An 18,584-nucleotide genomic window follows, 5' to 3' on the forward strand; every position below is an offset into this window, starting at 1 on the left:
GACACCAGATGACAGACGTCTCATATCGCCTGCCTCCCGCCACTGTAGCACCACCTTCGATCCAGCAGCAATAAGCTAGAGATGAGACCTCTGCCAGAGCCACCGTGTAGCACGTGCTAGTAGCAGGCACGACTTGACGTCCCCGCATGAGACATCGTGCACAGAATTCACCAGCGGCGCATCCGCCGGAGGCTTCACCTGCCAGCCACAGGCACTGCCCAACGACTCGGAAAGAGACGCATGGCCATTATAATCAGGTGATTGTCTATTCACAGTTTGCATGTGATTTTTAATATCTTACAACTAACACCTCTCCTCATATGTGACCACTAAATTACTGTCGGTCTCTTGCAAGTTGTTCGTTGTGCATCTTCTTTGCTTCTACCTCTTCTTCTTCTTTAATCTTTTTTGGTTGTGTGCATATCCTCGATTTTTTGACTAATTCTTGATATTGTATCGTTGCAAAGGTTGGGTGTCACGGGTTTCATCTTGACTTTCATATATTGCCCTTGTTGAAAAAAATGTGCAATTTCAGATGACCCGTATATGCAAAAATTCCAGCCGAGTATGAATCAAAACTGTACAACTAAATAGTCCGGCCCTAAGACGTAATAAATGGATTCCGCGGTGCTTCGTCCTAGGCAGTGCATTGCATTGTAAATGGCCTGCCTAGATCAGGACAAATGTGTTCCAGGCTTCCAGGACAGGATAAGGGAGTAAATTGCATAAAACCACCACTTTGAGGGCTTGGTTTGCGAAAAACACTAGGATACAGATTCTCTGCAGAAAGCACCACGTCTTGCGTAATTGTTTTGCAAAAACCACTGATCGGCGGATCGGGCTGAGTTAAGTGAGTTTATGATAGGTGGGGCCCGTTTTTCGCGTACGTGGCACTCCAGGCCGTCCCGACAGCCGTTAGACGGCGTTAGACGGCGCCGTTCGGGCTCGTCTTTAGTCATCCACTCCCGCATCCGTCTCTTTTCCCCCTCCTCGCTCCCGCCGCCGTCGCCCTCCCCCATTCTTCTTCCCCCTCCTCCTAGCTCCCGCCGCCGTCGCCCTCCCCCATTCTTCTTCCCCCTCCTCCTCGCTCCCGCTGCCATCGCCCTCCCCCATTGGTGTCGTCGCCATTCCATAGAAACACAGAGATGCACAGTCCGGCGAAAGGTGGAGATGCTGGCGAGCTGTGCGCGAGCTCGAACCCTAGCAAGCCGTCGGAGGAAGAGGAGGAGGAGGACCCATAGTATTCGATGGAATACAGGGCGGCCAGAGCATTCGCCGCGGCGGTGAAGGCCAATCCGATGGGAAGCCAGCACATCGCGTCATCCTTCGGCGGCGTATAGTGAGATCCACTTTTCTTTGCTCTTCCCTTCCCATTCTCCATTCAATTGCGTTGCGAGGGTACTCCTAGGGTTAGTGTTCATAGTTCTATCCTATTAGATGCACTACAAGTGTCAAATGTTGTGATTTTGTTGTCATGTGCCCTAGGACATTATTTAGATTAGTTCAGATTATGTGCTTTGTTTGTCCTGTGCCTAGGGTTGACATTTTTAGATTAGTTCTGATGTTGTGCTTTGTTTGTCCTGTGCCCTAGGGTTTACATTTGGTTATTAGTTTTATTAGTGTTTCATTAGTGCTTTATATTATTTGCAGTCTGGATGATGAGGTTTGGGAATTGAGGATGCATTTCCATGACAGAGACAACATTGAGAGATCTATGATGGTGTCAGACATAACATTTTACAACCTAGTAGCACTGATAGAAACAGAAGGTTATGGATTTAAAGATTACATGTACTATGTCAGGGATCCTGGGCTAGGGATAGAAGGAATGGAAGAAATAGATGATGATGACAAGCTTGAGGAAATTCTAGACAACATAGCATTGCAAAATCAGAAGATATTGAATGTGACAGTTGTTAGGGCCAGTTCTCTCAATGCTGCAAGTGTAAACACCATCTCCAATGTTATTGAGCAGCAAATCCCTCTAGAAGAAATTGGAGAGCCCAAACGGTATCAGATAGATGAAGAAGGAGTGTTGTTCAGTGCACCAGATGTGCATGTAGCAGCAGCAAGTTCAGAAGCAGCAGAAGTGGAGCCAATGCCCATACAGTTTCAAACACAGCATAGCACCAATTTGGAGGAGCAAGTTGCTTTAGGTTATGTACAAGTGGAAGAAAATCATGTATACAATTCAGAGGAGCAAATGGAAATTGAAAAGGTTATGGAGGAGACAAGGAGGAAGGAAATTCAAATGTTTAGAAAGAATAAAAAATAAAGAGAAGGTCACTTCTGTGAAGAGAAAAGCTGCAGTGATGGATAATGAGGAGGACAGTGATGATGATGATTTGGAAGAATATGGTGATATCCTTGCTAGGCTTGAGGAGATGAAAAGACAGAGGGAAGATCCACTCCTTCATTTTGAAGGGGACACAGATGTTGAGGAAATGTATGAGACAGAGGAGGAGGATGCACTATATGAGCCTGAAAGTGAAGAAGAGGAGGAAGAGGATGAAGAGGATGAAGAGAGTACTCTGGAGGAAGAGAGTAATCTGGAGCAGGAGCAAGATGGACAGAAGAAGAAAAAGAAGAAGAAACACAGAAAAGGCCCAACAAGCAGAGGACATGCAAGTGTAGAGGAGTTGTTAGAGGAGGACTGGATACCATCTTCTGATGAAGACAAGAAACCAATGGACTTGGGTGTGGAAGATGATGATGGTGCAGAGGCATTGGCATATGTTATGCCCAATGGCAGGAAAAGCAGAGCTAAAAAGATGAAGGAAAGGTTATGGTATGATGAGAAGAGAGCTCACCCAGCTGAGCAATTTGTGAAGCATCTTTGCTTCATTGATGTGTACCAGTTCAGGAATGCACTTCAAACAATGCACATTGCACAGAACAGGAACTATGAGTACCATAGAAATTGCAGTGACAGGGTTATAGCACAATGCATAGATGAGACATGCCCTTTTTATATAGCAGCTTCTCAGATTGCAAATGAGAAGACTTTTACCATAAGGAAGCAGTATGTGGTGCACACTTGTCCTTCTGTGTCAGAGAACACAAAAGTTACTGCTAAGTGGGTTGCAAAGTTTTGTGAGGAAGCAATCAGAAATGACCCATGCACAACAATCACTACTATAATTAACACTGCAAAGAGCAAGTATGGAGTGGAAATATCAACCCACATGGCATACAGGGCTAAGAAGGCAGCAAAGAATGTTGTGTTAGGAGATCAGAAGGCCCAGTACACCAGGATTAGGGATTATTTGCAGGCTGTGCTAGATACTAATCCAGGTTCAAGGTGTATAGTGACAACAAGACATTTGAGGGAGCATCCAAGCACAAACCCTAGGTTTCATGCATTATTCTATTGCCTAAATGGATGCAAAGAAGGGTTTCTCAGTGGCTGCAGACCATTCATAGGTAATTCCTTGGTATCTAATGTGTGTTTTCAAATAGTTTGCCTAATGTGTTAACTTGTTATAGGTCTGGATGGATGCTTCATAAAGCTCACTACTGGTCAACAGATCCTTGCTGCTACTGGAAGATATGGGAACAATAATATATTTCCCATTGCATTTGGAATTGTTGATAAGGAGGACACAGATTCCTGGACTTGGTTTCTGTATCAGCTGAAGGTAGCACTAGGTGGCCAATCTGGGAAGTTTGGCAACTACACAATAATTTCTGATAGGCAGAAGGTAATGAAATCCACTTGTGCTAGCTTTCATTTAGTTCTTTCTAGTAGTTAGTTGCATTTAGGTGTAGCTACTTTTTGTACACAATCAGTTAGTTCTTTGTAGTAGTTACACAATCATTTAGGTGTAGTCACTAAGTTAGCTTTACTTAAATTCACACAGGGCCTGCTTAAAGCCATAAACAGAGTCTTTCCCAATTGTCCACAAAGGTTTTGCCTCAGACACATTTACCAGAACTTTCAAAATGCTGGGTTTAGAGGGCCAGAATTAAAGAAATACATGGATGAAGCAAGTTACTCATACACTGAACATGGTTATAATGTTGCAATGGATGAGTTGAAGAGAGAGTGTGAGGCAGCATGGGCTTGGCTTAGTAAAATCCCAAAGCACACTTGGGCCAGACATGCCATGGACACAAATTGCAAAACAGATTTAGTAGTTAACAACTTAAGTGAGGTTTTCAACAAGTGGGTTCTAGATGTCAGGGCTAAGCCAATAAGGACCATGGTTGATGGAATTAGAACAAAATTAATGGTCAAGTTTAATGCAAATAGAACCAAGACTCAGACTGTCAGATGGGAGATTTGTCCAACATATGCAGAGAAATTGGAGGAAGCAAAGAAGTGGTCTAGAAACTGCCAATCATTGATGGCTGGCCCCAACCTTTACCAAGTTACTAGTGAGGAAAGAACATATGCTGTCAACCTAGCACATAGGACTTGTGGTTGTAAGAAGTGGGATATGACAGCAGTTCCTTGCAATCATGATGTTTCTGCTATACACAAGGCTAAGCTTCAGCCAGAGGACTTTGTTGATGATTTCTTCAAAAAACCTATGTACCTGGCAGCTTACAGTCCTATAATATATCCTGTACCTGGCCCTGACATGTGGCCAAGGACAGATAGTTTGGACATTGAGGCTCCTGTTTTCAAAGAACACAAGGGCAGAGCACAGACTAAGAGGAGAAAGGGCCAATTTGAGAAGCCAGCTCCCAAAGACACTTCAAGAATGGCCTCAATTACCTTCTCCAACTGTAAAAAGGTGGGCCATAGGTACACCAATTGCCATGATGCTCTAAAGCCTGCACTTGCTATGAGAAAGAACAAACATCAGGTAACCACTCTGCTATGAGAAAGACTAAATTTGTTGTTACTTTGTTGCTTACTAATATTAAACTACTTGTTTCATTGCAGCCAAGCACCAGCTCTTACCCACCTGATAGTAGAAGCACACCAGCTCCAGCAAGGACTGCAGCCTCTGCTGTTGCCACTGCTGGGATCATCAAGGAGGGCAACATCTGCTGCTAGTCCAGCTCCAGCAAGGACTGCAGCCTCTGCTGCTGCCACTGCTGGTGGATCATCGAGGAGGGCAACATCTGCTGCTAGTCCAGCTCCAGCAAGGAGGGCAACATCTGCTACTGCTCCAGCTAGGAGGCAGCCAGCTGCTCCAGCTGCTCCCAAGGGTAAGGCAACAGCCAGTAAATCTTCATCATCTGCTCCCAAGAGTAAGGCACTAGTTGCTCCCAAGGGTAAGGCACCAGCAACCAGATCTTCATCAGCTGCTGCCCAGGGACCAAGGTTAGCTTTCATGCCTCCAAGACCAAGTGATGGTTCCCAGAGAGTCAGGAAGCCCAGCAACAAAATGAAGGATTACTTGACTGCCTCTGGTGCAAAATGGTGATGATGGTGATTTGGTTGTGTTGATGTTGTATCAAACTATGGCATTTTGGTTGTGTTGTGAACTATGTTGTGTTGTTCTGCTACTCCAGTTATGCTACTCCAGTTATGCTACTCTGGAATTCTATTAGTCCTATGATGATCAATTTGTGTCAAACTATGGCATTCTAGTAGTACTGTTGATATTGTGATACTCTTGATGTTGTGATAGTCATGATGCTGTGATAGTCATGATGCTGTGATATTCTTGATGCCTACTTGATGCCTCGGCATCGATAAAAAGCCAAAAACCCTAACTTGGCCTACTTGATGCCTCGACGTCGATAAAAAGCCAAAAACAACCCTAATTGATCCTACTTGAAGCCTCGGCGTCGATAAAAAGCCCAAAACCCTAACTTGGCCTACTTGATGCCTCGGCGTCGACAAAAAGCCAAAAACCCTAACTTGGCCTACTTGATGCCTCGACATCGACAAAAAGCCAAAAACCCTAACTTGGCCTACTTGATGCCTCGACATCGACAAAAAGCCAAAACAACCCTAATTGACCCTACTGGAAGCCTCGGCGTCGATAAAAAGCCAAAAACAACCCTAATTGACCCTACTGGAAGCCTCGGCGTCGATAAAAAGCCAAAAAACCATCACTTGACCCTACTTGATGCCTCGGCGTCGATAAAAAGCCAAAAACCCTAACTTGGCCTACTTGATGCCTCGACATCGACAAAAAGCCAAAAACCCTAACTTGGCCTACTTGATGCCTCGACATCGACAAAAAGCCAAAAACAACCCTAATTGACCCTACTTGAAGCCTCGGTGTCGATAAAAAGCCAAAAACCCTAACTTGGCCTACTTGATGCCTCGGCGTCGACAAAAAGCCAAAAACCCTAACTTGGCCTACTTGATGCCTCGGCGTCGATAAAAAGCCAAAAACAACCCTAATTGACCCTACTTAACTCAGAATCATCAGTTGAACAGGAACATACTAAAGCAAAAATCATCAATTGCAAACAGATTACTTAAGATAACATTAACCAGCTCTAAATACCACCAAATTCAGCACTAGTTCAACTCCATACATAATCATAGTTTGACATTCAGCACTAGTTCAAATAGCACCACATTCAGCACTAGTTCAAATGCAAACATCTTTCTTAAGATTACATATCCATAGTTCAGGAGTACTCATAGTTAATAGAATTTAAACTACTATCATTACAACAAATGCCAAACCACACCCTGCAAAAGGTCAGCAAATGCCAAATGATATTGCCCATTCTTATCTTGCACTGCTTATCCATTTATGATGGCCTTGATCCCCTCCAGCTTCACATTGCTCTCTTCAACTGTCTTCTTGAGCTCATCAATGTGGATCTGCAAATTCTTCTTCTCTTCAGCTAGCTTCAACTTCATGTTCCTAATGACAGTACCTTGAGCAGCTGCTATGTTCTTCAAAGTGTCATACTTCTCCTGCAACTTGGTTGTTTCAGCATCTTTCCTTTCTATCACTGCCCTCTGCTCCTGGGCATCCATAAGTGCATTGACATCTTCAACCAACTTCTCATAGCTGGCCTGGAGTTTCTTCTTCTCTTGTGTCAGGTCATGAACAGTAAATGAATGCATCAGACATTGCTCATTTCTGTCCATCTTACTCTGTTCATACATAGACCACAACTTGGACAGTGCATTCTCAAGGGTAGTGGGCCAAGATGGATCAATCCATTCTACTAGTCCACAGTTTTTACCTTCCTGAAAAAAGAGTATTAACAAAATGAATTACATAACAGTGGCTTGCTTACAATGATAGGCTAGATTACTTTATACTAAAATTCAGATCATGCTCTAAAGTAAACAACTACTAAGTAAACAATGCTGGTGTGCTAACCCATGAATATTCTGTCCTAAAATAAGCTAACATGGCAGAGTTAAAAAATGACCTAACTAAACAATATTGCCAGATCCAAACTAAACAATGCTGGTGTGCTAACCCATGAATATTCTGTCCTAAAATAAGCTAACATGGCAGAGTTAAAAAATGACCTAACTAAACAATGTTGCCAGAACCAGACTAAACAATGCTGGCAGAGTAAACACTTAATGAATCCACTGTCCGAACTTCACATTATAATACAATGCCTGCTGGAGTGCCACATTACATGTCCATGGCAAACAAATGACAGATCTGTTAAGTTAATCAACAACTTCCAATTAGTTAAGTTGGAACCATACCTTCTCTGCACAACAAAGAAACCTCCTGCCAGTGTGAATCCCTTCGAAAGCAACGCGCCTTTCTGCTGCCTTCCCGTGTCCATGGCACAAAACATACATATCTGTCTCAGGGCCCTCGAAATCTGAGTCTTCGGTGCTAGCAGGAACCTGGAGTGCGAAGGAATGACGGAAATTTGGTCCAATGTTTGAAAAGAAGCTCATTCCAGAAATCCCCAAATATCAAACCCTAACCCTAACTCTGAGAACTGACCTTAATGGTGCCGTCGTCGGAATCTGAGCTCATGTACTGCCTGGTGTGCTCGCTGCTATTCGACCCATCACTCCACGACACCATGGCGCTGCGGCGCGGCGGCGACAGGTGCGGTGACCAAGAAGAGAGCGAGCGCGAGAAGAGAGCGAGCGCGAGCAGAGAGCGAGCGCGAGCAGAGAGCGAGCGAGCAGAGTGGAGAAGGAGTAACGGTTCGCTCTTTTGACTGCTAGAACCGAACGGCGCCGTCTAACGCCGTCTAACGGCTGTCGGGACGGCCTGGAGTGCCACGTACGCGAAAAAGGGCCCCACCTGTCATAAACTCACTTAACTCAGCCCAATCCGCCGATCAGTGGTTTTTGCAAAACAATTACGCAAGACGTGGTGCTTTCTGCAGAGAATCTGTATCCTAGTGTTTTTCGCAAACCAAGCCCTCAAAGTGGTGGTTTTATGCAATTTACTCCAGGATAAGGTGACCAAGTGTCACGACCAGCGTGTACCAGGGTATGGAGCAGCCGCACGACAACAACGAGAAACAATCTATCAATCCCAGTTGCTGCTGCTCCCGCCGGATGGCACCAAAAGCACAAGCATACGCCGAAGCTTGCGCACAGTAGCAACCTACGTGGCCGTGCGGCCGCCACGCACAGGCGCCTCAGCGGTCAGTAGCACCTCCCAAATCTAAATCCCGGCGACGCGAACGGATCCAATCTCTCTTGTCTTCTCCGGGGTCCGGGCGTTCCACTTCCAGCCGGTTGCTGTTCCTTGAAAGGCAGCTCTAGGGATGGGTCGCCCATGTGCCACGCGAGCCGCGTCGGGAGTTGATTGCTGGAGTTGCTGAGAAATGCTGCGCCTCCATGCCCTGTGAGCGTCTACCTGGAACTCGCGGGAATGGTAGTTGTTCTTCGGACTTCGGACTTCGGCATTCCAATTCCAGTCGACGTGAATTAAATGGGGAATCTGTTCTAAAAGAATATGAATTAAATGGGGAATCTGGTGTTGCCTGAGACCGACATGAGTATGTACATTTCTCGCATTGATGCCATCATCTCCAACGGCAACCCGCAAAAAACCTCCTGCATCCGTCCAAAACAGGGGCCGTATACATTTTAAACCGCATTTTAACTAATCGGACGAAATTCATTTAAACCGGCCGATATTCATCAAAGTTTGGATAGAAAATAGCACAAATCATTCACGCATAGCATGCAAATTAAGTCTAGTACAATAAGGTCTCAGATTCGACTAGATCCTGGATGTCCAACAAGTTTTTCAGGAACGGATCATGTCCTCTCACGCATACTTCCCCTTCAGCTTCATCCAGCAGCGTGTGCACGTAAATGGCCGTCCCGCTGACTTGTGGTACAGCACGACGGCACGTGCGGCTACATATAATGTGTAGACCAACATTGAGTGCATGAATCAATCAACAAGTTTAGCAAGAGGAAGTAAAACTTACTATCTCCTCCATGCCCGCGTGCAATGACCACCTTACCTGAAGCTAACTAATCAAGTTGCAATACTTGATGACACTAACCTGGATAGCGTGCCAGCGATACGACAACGACCTCACGTTGCGTGGTCGCATGATGTACATGTCGTAGGGCACAATGTGCTTTCCTGCGTGAAATTTTTCATGCACTTGCTCCCAAAAGGGCGGCCCTCTGGTCCTGCCTATGAAATCCGCGGATACGGCCAGCCACGCATCACAGAACAACTCATCCTCCATGGTCGAGTAGCTCACCATCCTTCGTACTCTGAAAAACGACATAGCATTTGAAAATAAGCTCAATGACATTTGACCGAACACCTGCCGGGCGTGGTGTCCGCCATGGAGGTCGTCGACATGGGGCGGAGTGTACCTGGGTACAAACGGCTCCAAGGCTGAAAGCTCCGTTGGAACGGCGAGTGGGCGCGTCGGTGCTGGTTGCGGACGTCTGGCAATGCCTCTGTGACGACCGGAAACGAATAGCGGCGGCGGCGAAGGTGGAGGGTGCGGATGCAAAGCAAGGGGAAGAACGGCAGAGTGGAAGGAAATGAGATCGGGAGGGGGGATTGGGTGGGCCAGGGGTATCAGAGTCCTACGTTTCCGGTGTCCGGACTCCCGCAAACCTCCCACACTTTTGTCTCCAATTTGCGAGAGAAATCGTGTCTGGACCACCCCGCGGACCGATACAGGTCGGCATTGGATGGCTTCCGCGGTTCGGACGGTTGCGGGAGGTTTACGAGTCCGCCTTGAAGATGCCCTTAAAGGAATGTTTAGCTTTAGGACAACCTAGCATTGATGAGACTAAGGAACCGCTTCGTTCCCTACTACTAGTGGGGTAGGCGATATTGAAGGCCTAAAGTCATGTTCCCTCCCTCCACCGGTGAGGCTGTGGATTCCCGCCTTCTCCGTGTGGCACTCTGGCGAAGGGAGGGGACGTTAATTTCATGTTGTATCTAGGATTAGGGTTAGGTTTTGTGGACATGGATGTGGTTGATGATGGAGGCATCTATGATCAATCTCCGGGGTCTCAGTCCTCCTTTACCAGGCTACCTGAGGTTAGTTTTGCATTTTCGCCGTTGTTGTTTAATGCACATGGATTTTTCATCGTTGTTGAATGCTTTGTTGTTTTCTTTCTGCCTGCGCACGATTTATATGGTTTTGCCCATGGGCTGTCTTAACAATTTTCTTTAACGTCTCTTTGTATGTTGTTGAAATTAGCAGGGCGTTACTACAGTCGTGAGGACTCCCTATGCAATCATATTGGATTTAATGCTCGAAGCCTGGCGTTACTATAGTCGTGAGGACTCCCTATGCAATCATATTGGATTTAATGCTCAAAGCCCTAGGGGTTCCTCGTTATGAAGAGAAAGTGTACGCTAATGAAAAAATCCCCGTCATTGTTACCTTCAGTAACTCCATGTTGTTGTTTGAAGGTGCCCTCATTTCCTAGGTATATCGGTCCCTTTTTTCGGGAGTTTTGCTTCTCGTGAAAGCAATATTGTGGTTTTTCTTTTTTGAGTAGAAGCACAATTATGCTTCCCGTGAAATCAAATATGTACTATTCCTAGAAGATTTGTCTCTTGTGGAAGCACATGTTGTGCTTCTTGTGGAAACAAATTTGTGCTTCCATGAGAAACACAACCATGCTACTCGAGAAAGCACAAATGTGTTCACAAAAATGAAAAACATTTTTTCCCTTCAAAACCTAAGAAAAAACAGCGAAAAACAGAAAAGCCGAACACCACCACCACCCCCCCCCCCCCCACCACCTCTAAAAAATCATCTAAAACTCAAAAACGTGTGCAGAAAAAAAAAGTAGAAAAAGAGCACCCAACATGCGATGGTGGCTGGATGCACCATTTGGCGCGCTCCCAGACGACAAAAGTAACCCTTGGGGAGCTAACTTGTGGTTTCTTTCATTTTGAGTTGAAGGCTAACCTTTTTTTTAACTTAGGCTAACCTTTGGTTAGCTGCTCTGCATTTCCCGCCCGTAATCTCTTTTGCCGACCCAAAGGAACGCCCTCTTAATTTTGTTAACATTGTTTGCAGATAAGTCAAGCTTGGGCTAAATGGGTTAATCTCACTGAAAACTCAATGGCCTCAGCCCACTGGGTATGTGACTTTTCAGAGTCCATCTGATGAGAAAATGCATCTAAAATATCCACCCACCCCTAAAAAAAGAAATCTAAAATATCCACGCATGTTTTTTTAGGTACTTCCCTCCCTTTATTAGCTTTTGATAACTGTTACATCATTCAACAAGAGAGGGACAATATCTGGCGGGGCATCATCCACCCAGAGAGAAGAATGTGCTTTCATAGCGCATTTGCTAATCTATTACAATGATCAAAATAAGTTTGAGGGAACTCGCAAGCCAGATTGTAGAAATCAACAAAAATAGCTGCCACTACAAATATCCACGCGTGTTAAGATGGCCTACCGGTCAATTTAAGATGATCGTGCTGGGCAACCCGTTCCTACACCAGGCGTCAAGCCTGGTAAGCTATCTCAAAAATCAACAACCCGTTCCTACACTTTGGAAGAAGCCGCCCAGATAGCCTGGTTCATGAAAATACTACTCCCTCCGATACCAATTAATTAATTGACCGCAGCGACATCAATTAATTCAGAGTAGCTAATTTCCATACTTGTCATCAGAGTCCCACAAAGTAACAGCCATCAAACATAAATCAGAACAACACTCAAATAGTAAAGTGCATCGGTTAGTCAGCTCATGGGAGCTGAATATCAAATTATTTCGTATAGAAGCGCCTGCAACAGGACAGCCCTGGTAAGATTTCTCATTTATGTTACTTGCTAGATGTCAATGCATCACACGTTCTGGCCCAAGCTTCTCTTCCTGATCTTCTATGATACCACGGACAGAGAATATTCTAAGTCTTGGACCCGAAAATGTGACCGACAAAAGGATAAACACTGGCGCAAAAGGTCTAGCTAGATGATTGTGTATATTCTTACTACACATATTTAAAATAGAGCAACTATTAGCAGTTATGTGGCGCAGGCCTTCTTCGTTGCGCCGTGCTCTCCATCTCCGTGCTTCGGGGAATCTGTTCCGCTGTAGAAGGAAGCCTCGCTTGAGGCGTCAGAGCCCGCATCATTAGATTGCATCTTCTTGTCATCCTCTTTCATTTGTTCCGCGTAGCTGCTGTATTCAAAGGTGGCTAGATTCCTTCCTCCGAATGCTGAGTCGAGCTTGTCCATGTCGAAGACCTCCGCCATTATCTTCTGGCTCTCCTTATCGTTGGAGTACACAAACTTCACCTTCTTGCTAGTCTCATGGTCCAAGAATGGCTTCACTATCTGCCATTGGTTTTTGTAAGTTAGGCAGTTTGATCTTACAACAAATATAGTAGCTCAATAAAGACTAACAATTACCAGTGCGGTCGTTCTTTTTTACCTGGAACAACCACTGCAATCTATCTAAGAGAAAATGAGACCGACAAATCTGACTCAGTAATGATATTTCCAACGTGCCCATGTTTGGGTTTATAGGTGCTTCCAGAGTTTGGGTTTTGTATCAGGGAACATAGCACACCACAATGGATTTTTTAACGGTTGATTCATGCTAAAACAGATATACGCTAAAACAGATATATTAGAGGAGACCGCCAAATATCAGGAAGCAATACAGCTAACACAAATTAGAAAAGACAAATTTGTATTTCTCAAAAAAAAAAAGACAAATTGGTGGGATAGCTAAAGAGCTGTGATCTGACTAGAGAATTAGCAATACAGCAAAGAATTGTCGAATACTGGCACAATAGCACCTTTTTTTCTTGAATGTGGAAAACAAAAGGCAGAAATGCTGTTCACAGAGTAATGATTGAGGTTGTGCAACTGCTCACCTTATAGAAAGACTCAAATAATCTAGGAGGATTGTAAAGGATTGCAAGTCCCAATCTCTCGGGATAACAGTCTTGCAAGACACTCACGGTCTCCCGGGTCACCTTCAGCGGTGTGCTTCCCATGGTCCAGCCCTGGAAGTCTATCATCCACACCATCTTCTCCTGATCATCCGTCAGATTCATAATCGCTTTCTCCAGAGAGTAAACAAGATACTTAATTTGTTCCTTCCCCGAGGTAGTGTTCTGTTATATTTCAACATTAAGCAAGCACAGTTAGAACAAACGAAGCTACAGTACTTCACATTTGAACCACAGACTTATGTAGTCCAGACTCCAGACTTCCAGAGTGATGTAGGTTGAGAGTCAACACAAAACTAGAAAACGAACATACAGAGGCATCCCCATAATTTACACAATTAAGTAAATAGGCATAAAACAAAAACAAAAAAGGTAAACAAAAATTGCTTCCCAAGATTCATGCATATTGCGAAGAAAGAAAACATGTATGATTCACAAACAAACGTGAGACTATCTTTGTATCTCCTAAAAATGATCGAGTATTTGAGTATGAATTTTGAACTTCTTAAAGGTTGATAGATCAATCTGGAGCTCATACCAGCAGGGTTAACAACTTAACATGATAGCTCCACAAGAGCAACTCTAGCAGATCCTGTATAAATCGGTACTGCAAAATAGTTTTAGGGTTCCCCCTAAAACGATTTTGCGGGAACTCGAAGGTCCCGGAAGAACAGACCCGCTATAGTCCGTACTGCAAATTTAAAAACTAGTTCGCGCTACAAATTTCACAACACAACCGGAGTTCATACATAGCTTAAAACATAGATCAAACTACAAATTAAACCTAGGGAAGGCCGGCTCAGTCGTCAAGGCCGAGGTAGAACTTCTCTGCCGACTTGCGGCAAGCGTGGGCGTAGGCGTGGTCCTTTGTGGCAGCAAGCCTGTCGGCGGTGCCTTCTTCTCCGGCCGCCACCGCGCGCTCCGCGGTGAGGAGCTCCGCATCCGCCTCCTGGCACCTCATGGTGTGCGGGAAAAGCACCTCGTGGAGCTCGTTGAAACCGGCCCACGCGCTCCACCCGCTGCTGCGGGAGAGGTGGTCGCGTTCGCGCGCCTGCTTGGAACACCACAGCTTGACGGTGGACCGGCTGGAGCTGCCAGCCTCCGCCTGTGCCAGGCGAGCTTGCGTGGCGGCATCCCGACATGGACGCCACGCGCGCGAGCACCACCGACCATGGATCCGCGAGAAAGGAAAGAAACACGCGGCTAATTGCTCACCGGAGAAAGGAAAGGAGACGACAAAGGCGGCGGAGCTTATCCAGGACGCGAACCCTAAAAAGCCCCCGACCCCGTACACAAAGAGCAGACAGGCAGATTTGCGGGCCGCCTGTAAAAAAAATTATGTGCTGGTGGACTTTCAGCGGGCGTGTTCGGGCCGAAAAATGCGAAAAACTGTAAAACCGCCGGAATTATACAGGCCGGCGAGGATATAGTGGATCTGCTAGAGTTGCTCTAATTGTGGTTCGCAGTTGCTATGTCACTTTCACACTATTACTATTTATTCAGATCAAGCAACTCCAATATGATTCCAAAGATTATTATGCGAGAGGTATATGCATATGAATATATATAATCATGTTTCTTTATGCAAATACCAAATATACATCTTAAGAATTTTATGATGAAATTATTTCCAGATATTTGCGCTGCAGTGAATGAGCTAACCTCTAAACCTGGCCTCAGAACAAGAACAGTTCTTCCAAGTGTGTCCTTGTAGTCAGCCCTATATATCTTTCCAGTCTCTGCTTCATGTGCAATTTCTTCCTGGATATTGAAAGGATGAAAAGCTTATATTACCTTGAAAACCAGGAAATACAAGTAACTTCTGAAGTATCAAGAACAATCTTCTTTTGCACTATAATGTTTTCAGCCAACAGTTCATTAATACCCATATCATTCAATCAGCACAGTGGTGTGTTACTGTCACTGACAAAGCTTATTCCTCCTACACTAAACTTACTCTGCATGCTTCTCGAGTACAACCTGCTCTTCCAACTTCTCGTCGATGTCTTAATTACACTGCTCTTTTGTTTTGCCAATAAACGCATGAATCTACAATCGAACATGAACATAAGAATTGGTTAAACCAGACGTACCCAGGAAATCATTTCTGGCTTGTATGCTGCCCGCCACTTCACAGCTGATTTCAGCATTTTACTCGATTTCTGCACATTCCAGTTTCTAGCTCGAAGGAATCTCAGTATCGAGGCATCCGAAAGGAAACCCTGTATTGCTAGTGACGAGGGTTCTTCAAGTTGCTTTCGTACCTCATTTATCTGCTTGGTAAATAGAACAGCCAAATGGCCTTAAGATTAAGTACTTCAGTTGAGACAAATAGAGCTCTAAAGTTGAAGAGTGGCATCTTACTTTCTCTTGCTGTTCTTCCAAGGTCAAGGTTTTCTCCGTTGTACCACCATTGCTTGACTTCCATAGAAATGACATTTTGCCAACTAAAGGGGGACGACTCTATCAGATATGTAACTGAAACACCTGCAAAAAATATTATCGCACGGATGAATGCGCATAAATTATCTCCATCTTCGTATGGGAAGAAAAACTGGCGAAGGAACAGAATGACAACTCAGTAAGCCAGTGTGATGGAAGGAGTGTGACATAACTAAAAATTCAGGTAACAACGTAGTACAAAACTAACAAAATTTGGTTTGTAGCTAGAACAAAAAAAAACTAAGAAATTCATAATAAAAAAACGCACAGCTCCAAGAGCCGCTGAAAAAAGAGAGGAAATTAACAGGATGAGCCACAAACCATGGGAACCTCTGAAATGGGAGGAACCTCTTTTTTTTGCGAAAGGAAATGGGAGGAGAGGAACCTATAAGCACAAGGCACTAATTCCACTGTAGCGTCGGTTATAATACTGGTGCCTGATGGAACACCTTACGATCAAGACGCGATAACGCTGTGGAATATTTATATACGCTTCAGCTGTCCCTTTCTCCCCGTAGAACTGGATCTACTGATGCCACACACAGCTGTCGGTGGGCTGAAGAACAAACAGGTCGAGATCAAGTCCAGGCTAAAAACTACCTGCGGTTCCTACCTTCCAGGAGCGTAACCAGCGAAAAAATCGGTAGAATTCCAGGAGGAGCAGATCGAAATCTACCAAATTTCCTCACATCCAATCGTCCAAAACAACACCAGACAAGCGCCGACGAGGGATCTAGAACCCCAGAAATCTACAATCGAACCGGCCTCTATAAAAAACCAAAGAGCACACAGCAACAGTTCACGCGTCTGCCTGAACCATTCAAACAGGAGGAACCGGGATGGCAGGCGGCGGCCACGCACCTCGGGAATCGGGATCCCGCTTCTCGGCGCCGGCGAGGACGGGCGACACCACACGCCGAGATCGGTCGCCAGGCACCGCAAGTTCTCGGAAGGATCCCCCGTGAGGAGCAGCCGTGGAGGAAATGTGGAGCAGCTGAGAGGGCCGAGCGGTAGTGGCCTAGTGGGGTAGCCGGAGGAGGGATAAAGCGGGGCGGTGGAGGGGAGGGAGAAGAGTCCTTCGCGGCGTACGCGTGGCGTGCGAGACCGGGCGGGCGGAGGGGCGGAAAGTCGCCTCGCCACCGTGCGGTAGGAGCACCAGCCAGGCGTTGGCGCGTCAGCCGTCAGGTGTCTGCCGCAGCGGCCGTGGAGGCGCCGCGCGTCGGTTTCACTAGGAGGTGCTCGGCAGGGGATGCTCCTCCAGATTTTTCTTATAGCGAAGGAAGGATTTGCAAGGTATAAAAGTCCAAAAAGAAAGTCAAATAATATTTCTCTTTTCTTTAACACACTGCATACTCGGATGCTCACATACGCACATATACTCATCCTATGAAAGCATGCTCGCACACCTATCCTATAAGGATTCGCTTGATGTTTCTTTCGCAAAGTATCTGTAATATGCCTATCATCTGAAAAAGAAGCATTAAAGAGAGGGATTTTAAAGACCCGTGTAATATTTCTTTTCAAGGATACATTAAAGAGAGAGATCAATATCATAGAAGAAAAGTCAAGCAACTCATACAATGCATTTTGGCATGCACAACACCACGATTACAACAACAAAATAACTCGCCTAGTCAAACCCCAAGCCAGGTATGGTGAGGAGGCAAGACTCGGAGCTCAAAACCACATGGCCCCTTTGGTAAGCAACTTAAAAACAAACAAGACTCGAAGCTTAAAGACTGCATCACGACCAAAACAGAATACCTTGAAAGCACGCCTTGACTTCAGCCAGGCTGGGTCAACGCGTCATCCATCCTTAGCGCTTAGAAGTCGACGAGTGAACAGTAGAAATCAGTCAGACTCGGAGAAGATGTCATCCAAGAGATACTAACAACGGAGTAATTGCACCGTGAAAATCTATAACCATAGACACATTGCCGAAATCCTTCTCGTAGATACCAATGCGACCACCACCTCCGGCTTCAACCCTGGTAGCTACCATGGGCACCCAGGCATCACCTTCAAGGTGGGGACGGCACTGCTGTTGGAAATATGCCCTAGAGGCAATAATAAATGATTATTATTATATTTCTTTGTTCATGGTAATTGTCTATTGTTCATGCTATAATTGTATTGTCCGGAAATCGTAATACATGTGTGAATACATAGACCACAACGTGTCCCTAGCAAGCCTCTAGTTGACTAGCTCGTTGATCAACAGATAGTCATGGTTTCCTGACTATGGACATTGGATGTCATTGATAACGGGATCACATCATTAGGAGAATGATGTGATGGACAAGACCCAATCCTAAGCATAGCATAAAAGATCGTGTAGTTTCGTTTGCTAGAGCTTTTCCAATGTCAAGTATCTTTTCCTTAGACCATGAGATCGTGCAACTCCCGGATACCGTAGGAGTGCTTTGGGTGTGCCAAACGTCACAACGTAACTGGGTGACTATAAAGGTGCACTACGGGTATCTCCGAAAGTGTCTGTTGGGTTGGCACGGATCGAGACTGGGATTTGTCACTCCGTGTGACGGAGAGGTATCTCTGGGCCCACTCGGTAATGCATCATCATAATGAGCTCAATGTGACTAAGGCGTTAGTCACGTGATCATGCATTGCGGTACGAGTAAAGAGACTTGCCGGTAACGAGATTGAACAAGGTATTGGGATACTGACGATCGAATCTCGGGCAAGTAACATACCGATTGACAAAGGGAATTGCATACGGGATTGATTGAATCCTCGACACCGTGGTTCATCCGATGAGATCATCGTGGAACATGTGGGAGCCAACATGGGTATCCAGATCCCGCTGTTGGTTATTGACCGGAGAGGCGTCTCAGTCATGTCTGC

At 45.4% G+C, this 18,584-nt stretch overlaps 1 protein-coding gene across 4 annotated transcripts; it reads right to left on the reverse strand.

Annotated features, from left to right (window-relative positions):
- Nucleotides 1–12,040: 12,040 nt before the first annotated feature.
- LOC123078107 (phosphatidylinositol transfer protein 3) lies at nucleotides 12,041–16,963 on the reverse strand. Of its 4 annotated transcripts, none has more exons than XM_044500506.1 (6): nucleotides 16,584–16,963; nucleotides 15,645–15,767; nucleotides 15,374–15,556; nucleotides 14,943–15,041; nucleotides 13,203–13,445; nucleotides 12,041–12,657 (listed from the first exon to the last, which is right to left on the reverse strand). In XM_044500506.1, the coding sequence occupies exons 2-6, from the start codon at nucleotides 15,717–15,719 to the stop codon at nucleotides 12,346–12,348; spliced, it is 912 nt and encodes a 303-aa protein (XP_044356441.1). In that variant the 5' UTR covers nucleotides 15,720–15,767; nucleotides 16,584–16,963; the 3' UTR covers nucleotides 12,041–12,345. The 4 variants fall into 4 exon arrangements, with proteins under 4 accessions (XP_044356441.1, XP_044356443.1, XP_044356444.1 ...); XM_044500508.1 differs by having other exon boundaries at nucleotides 15,374–15,553; nucleotides 16,584–16,962; XM_044500509.1 differs by having other exon boundaries at nucleotides 15,374–15,553; nucleotides 16,812–16,835.
- Nucleotides 16,964–18,584: the final 1,621 nt, after the last annotated feature.

Source organism: Triticum aestivum, chromosome 3D, assembly GCF_018294505.1.
Source record: "Triticum aestivum cultivar Chinese Spring chromosome 3D, IWGSC CS RefSeq v2.1, whole genome shotgun sequence".
Lineage (NCBI taxonomy): Eukaryota > Viridiplantae > Streptophyta > Magnoliopsida > Poales > Poaceae > Triticum > Triticum aestivum.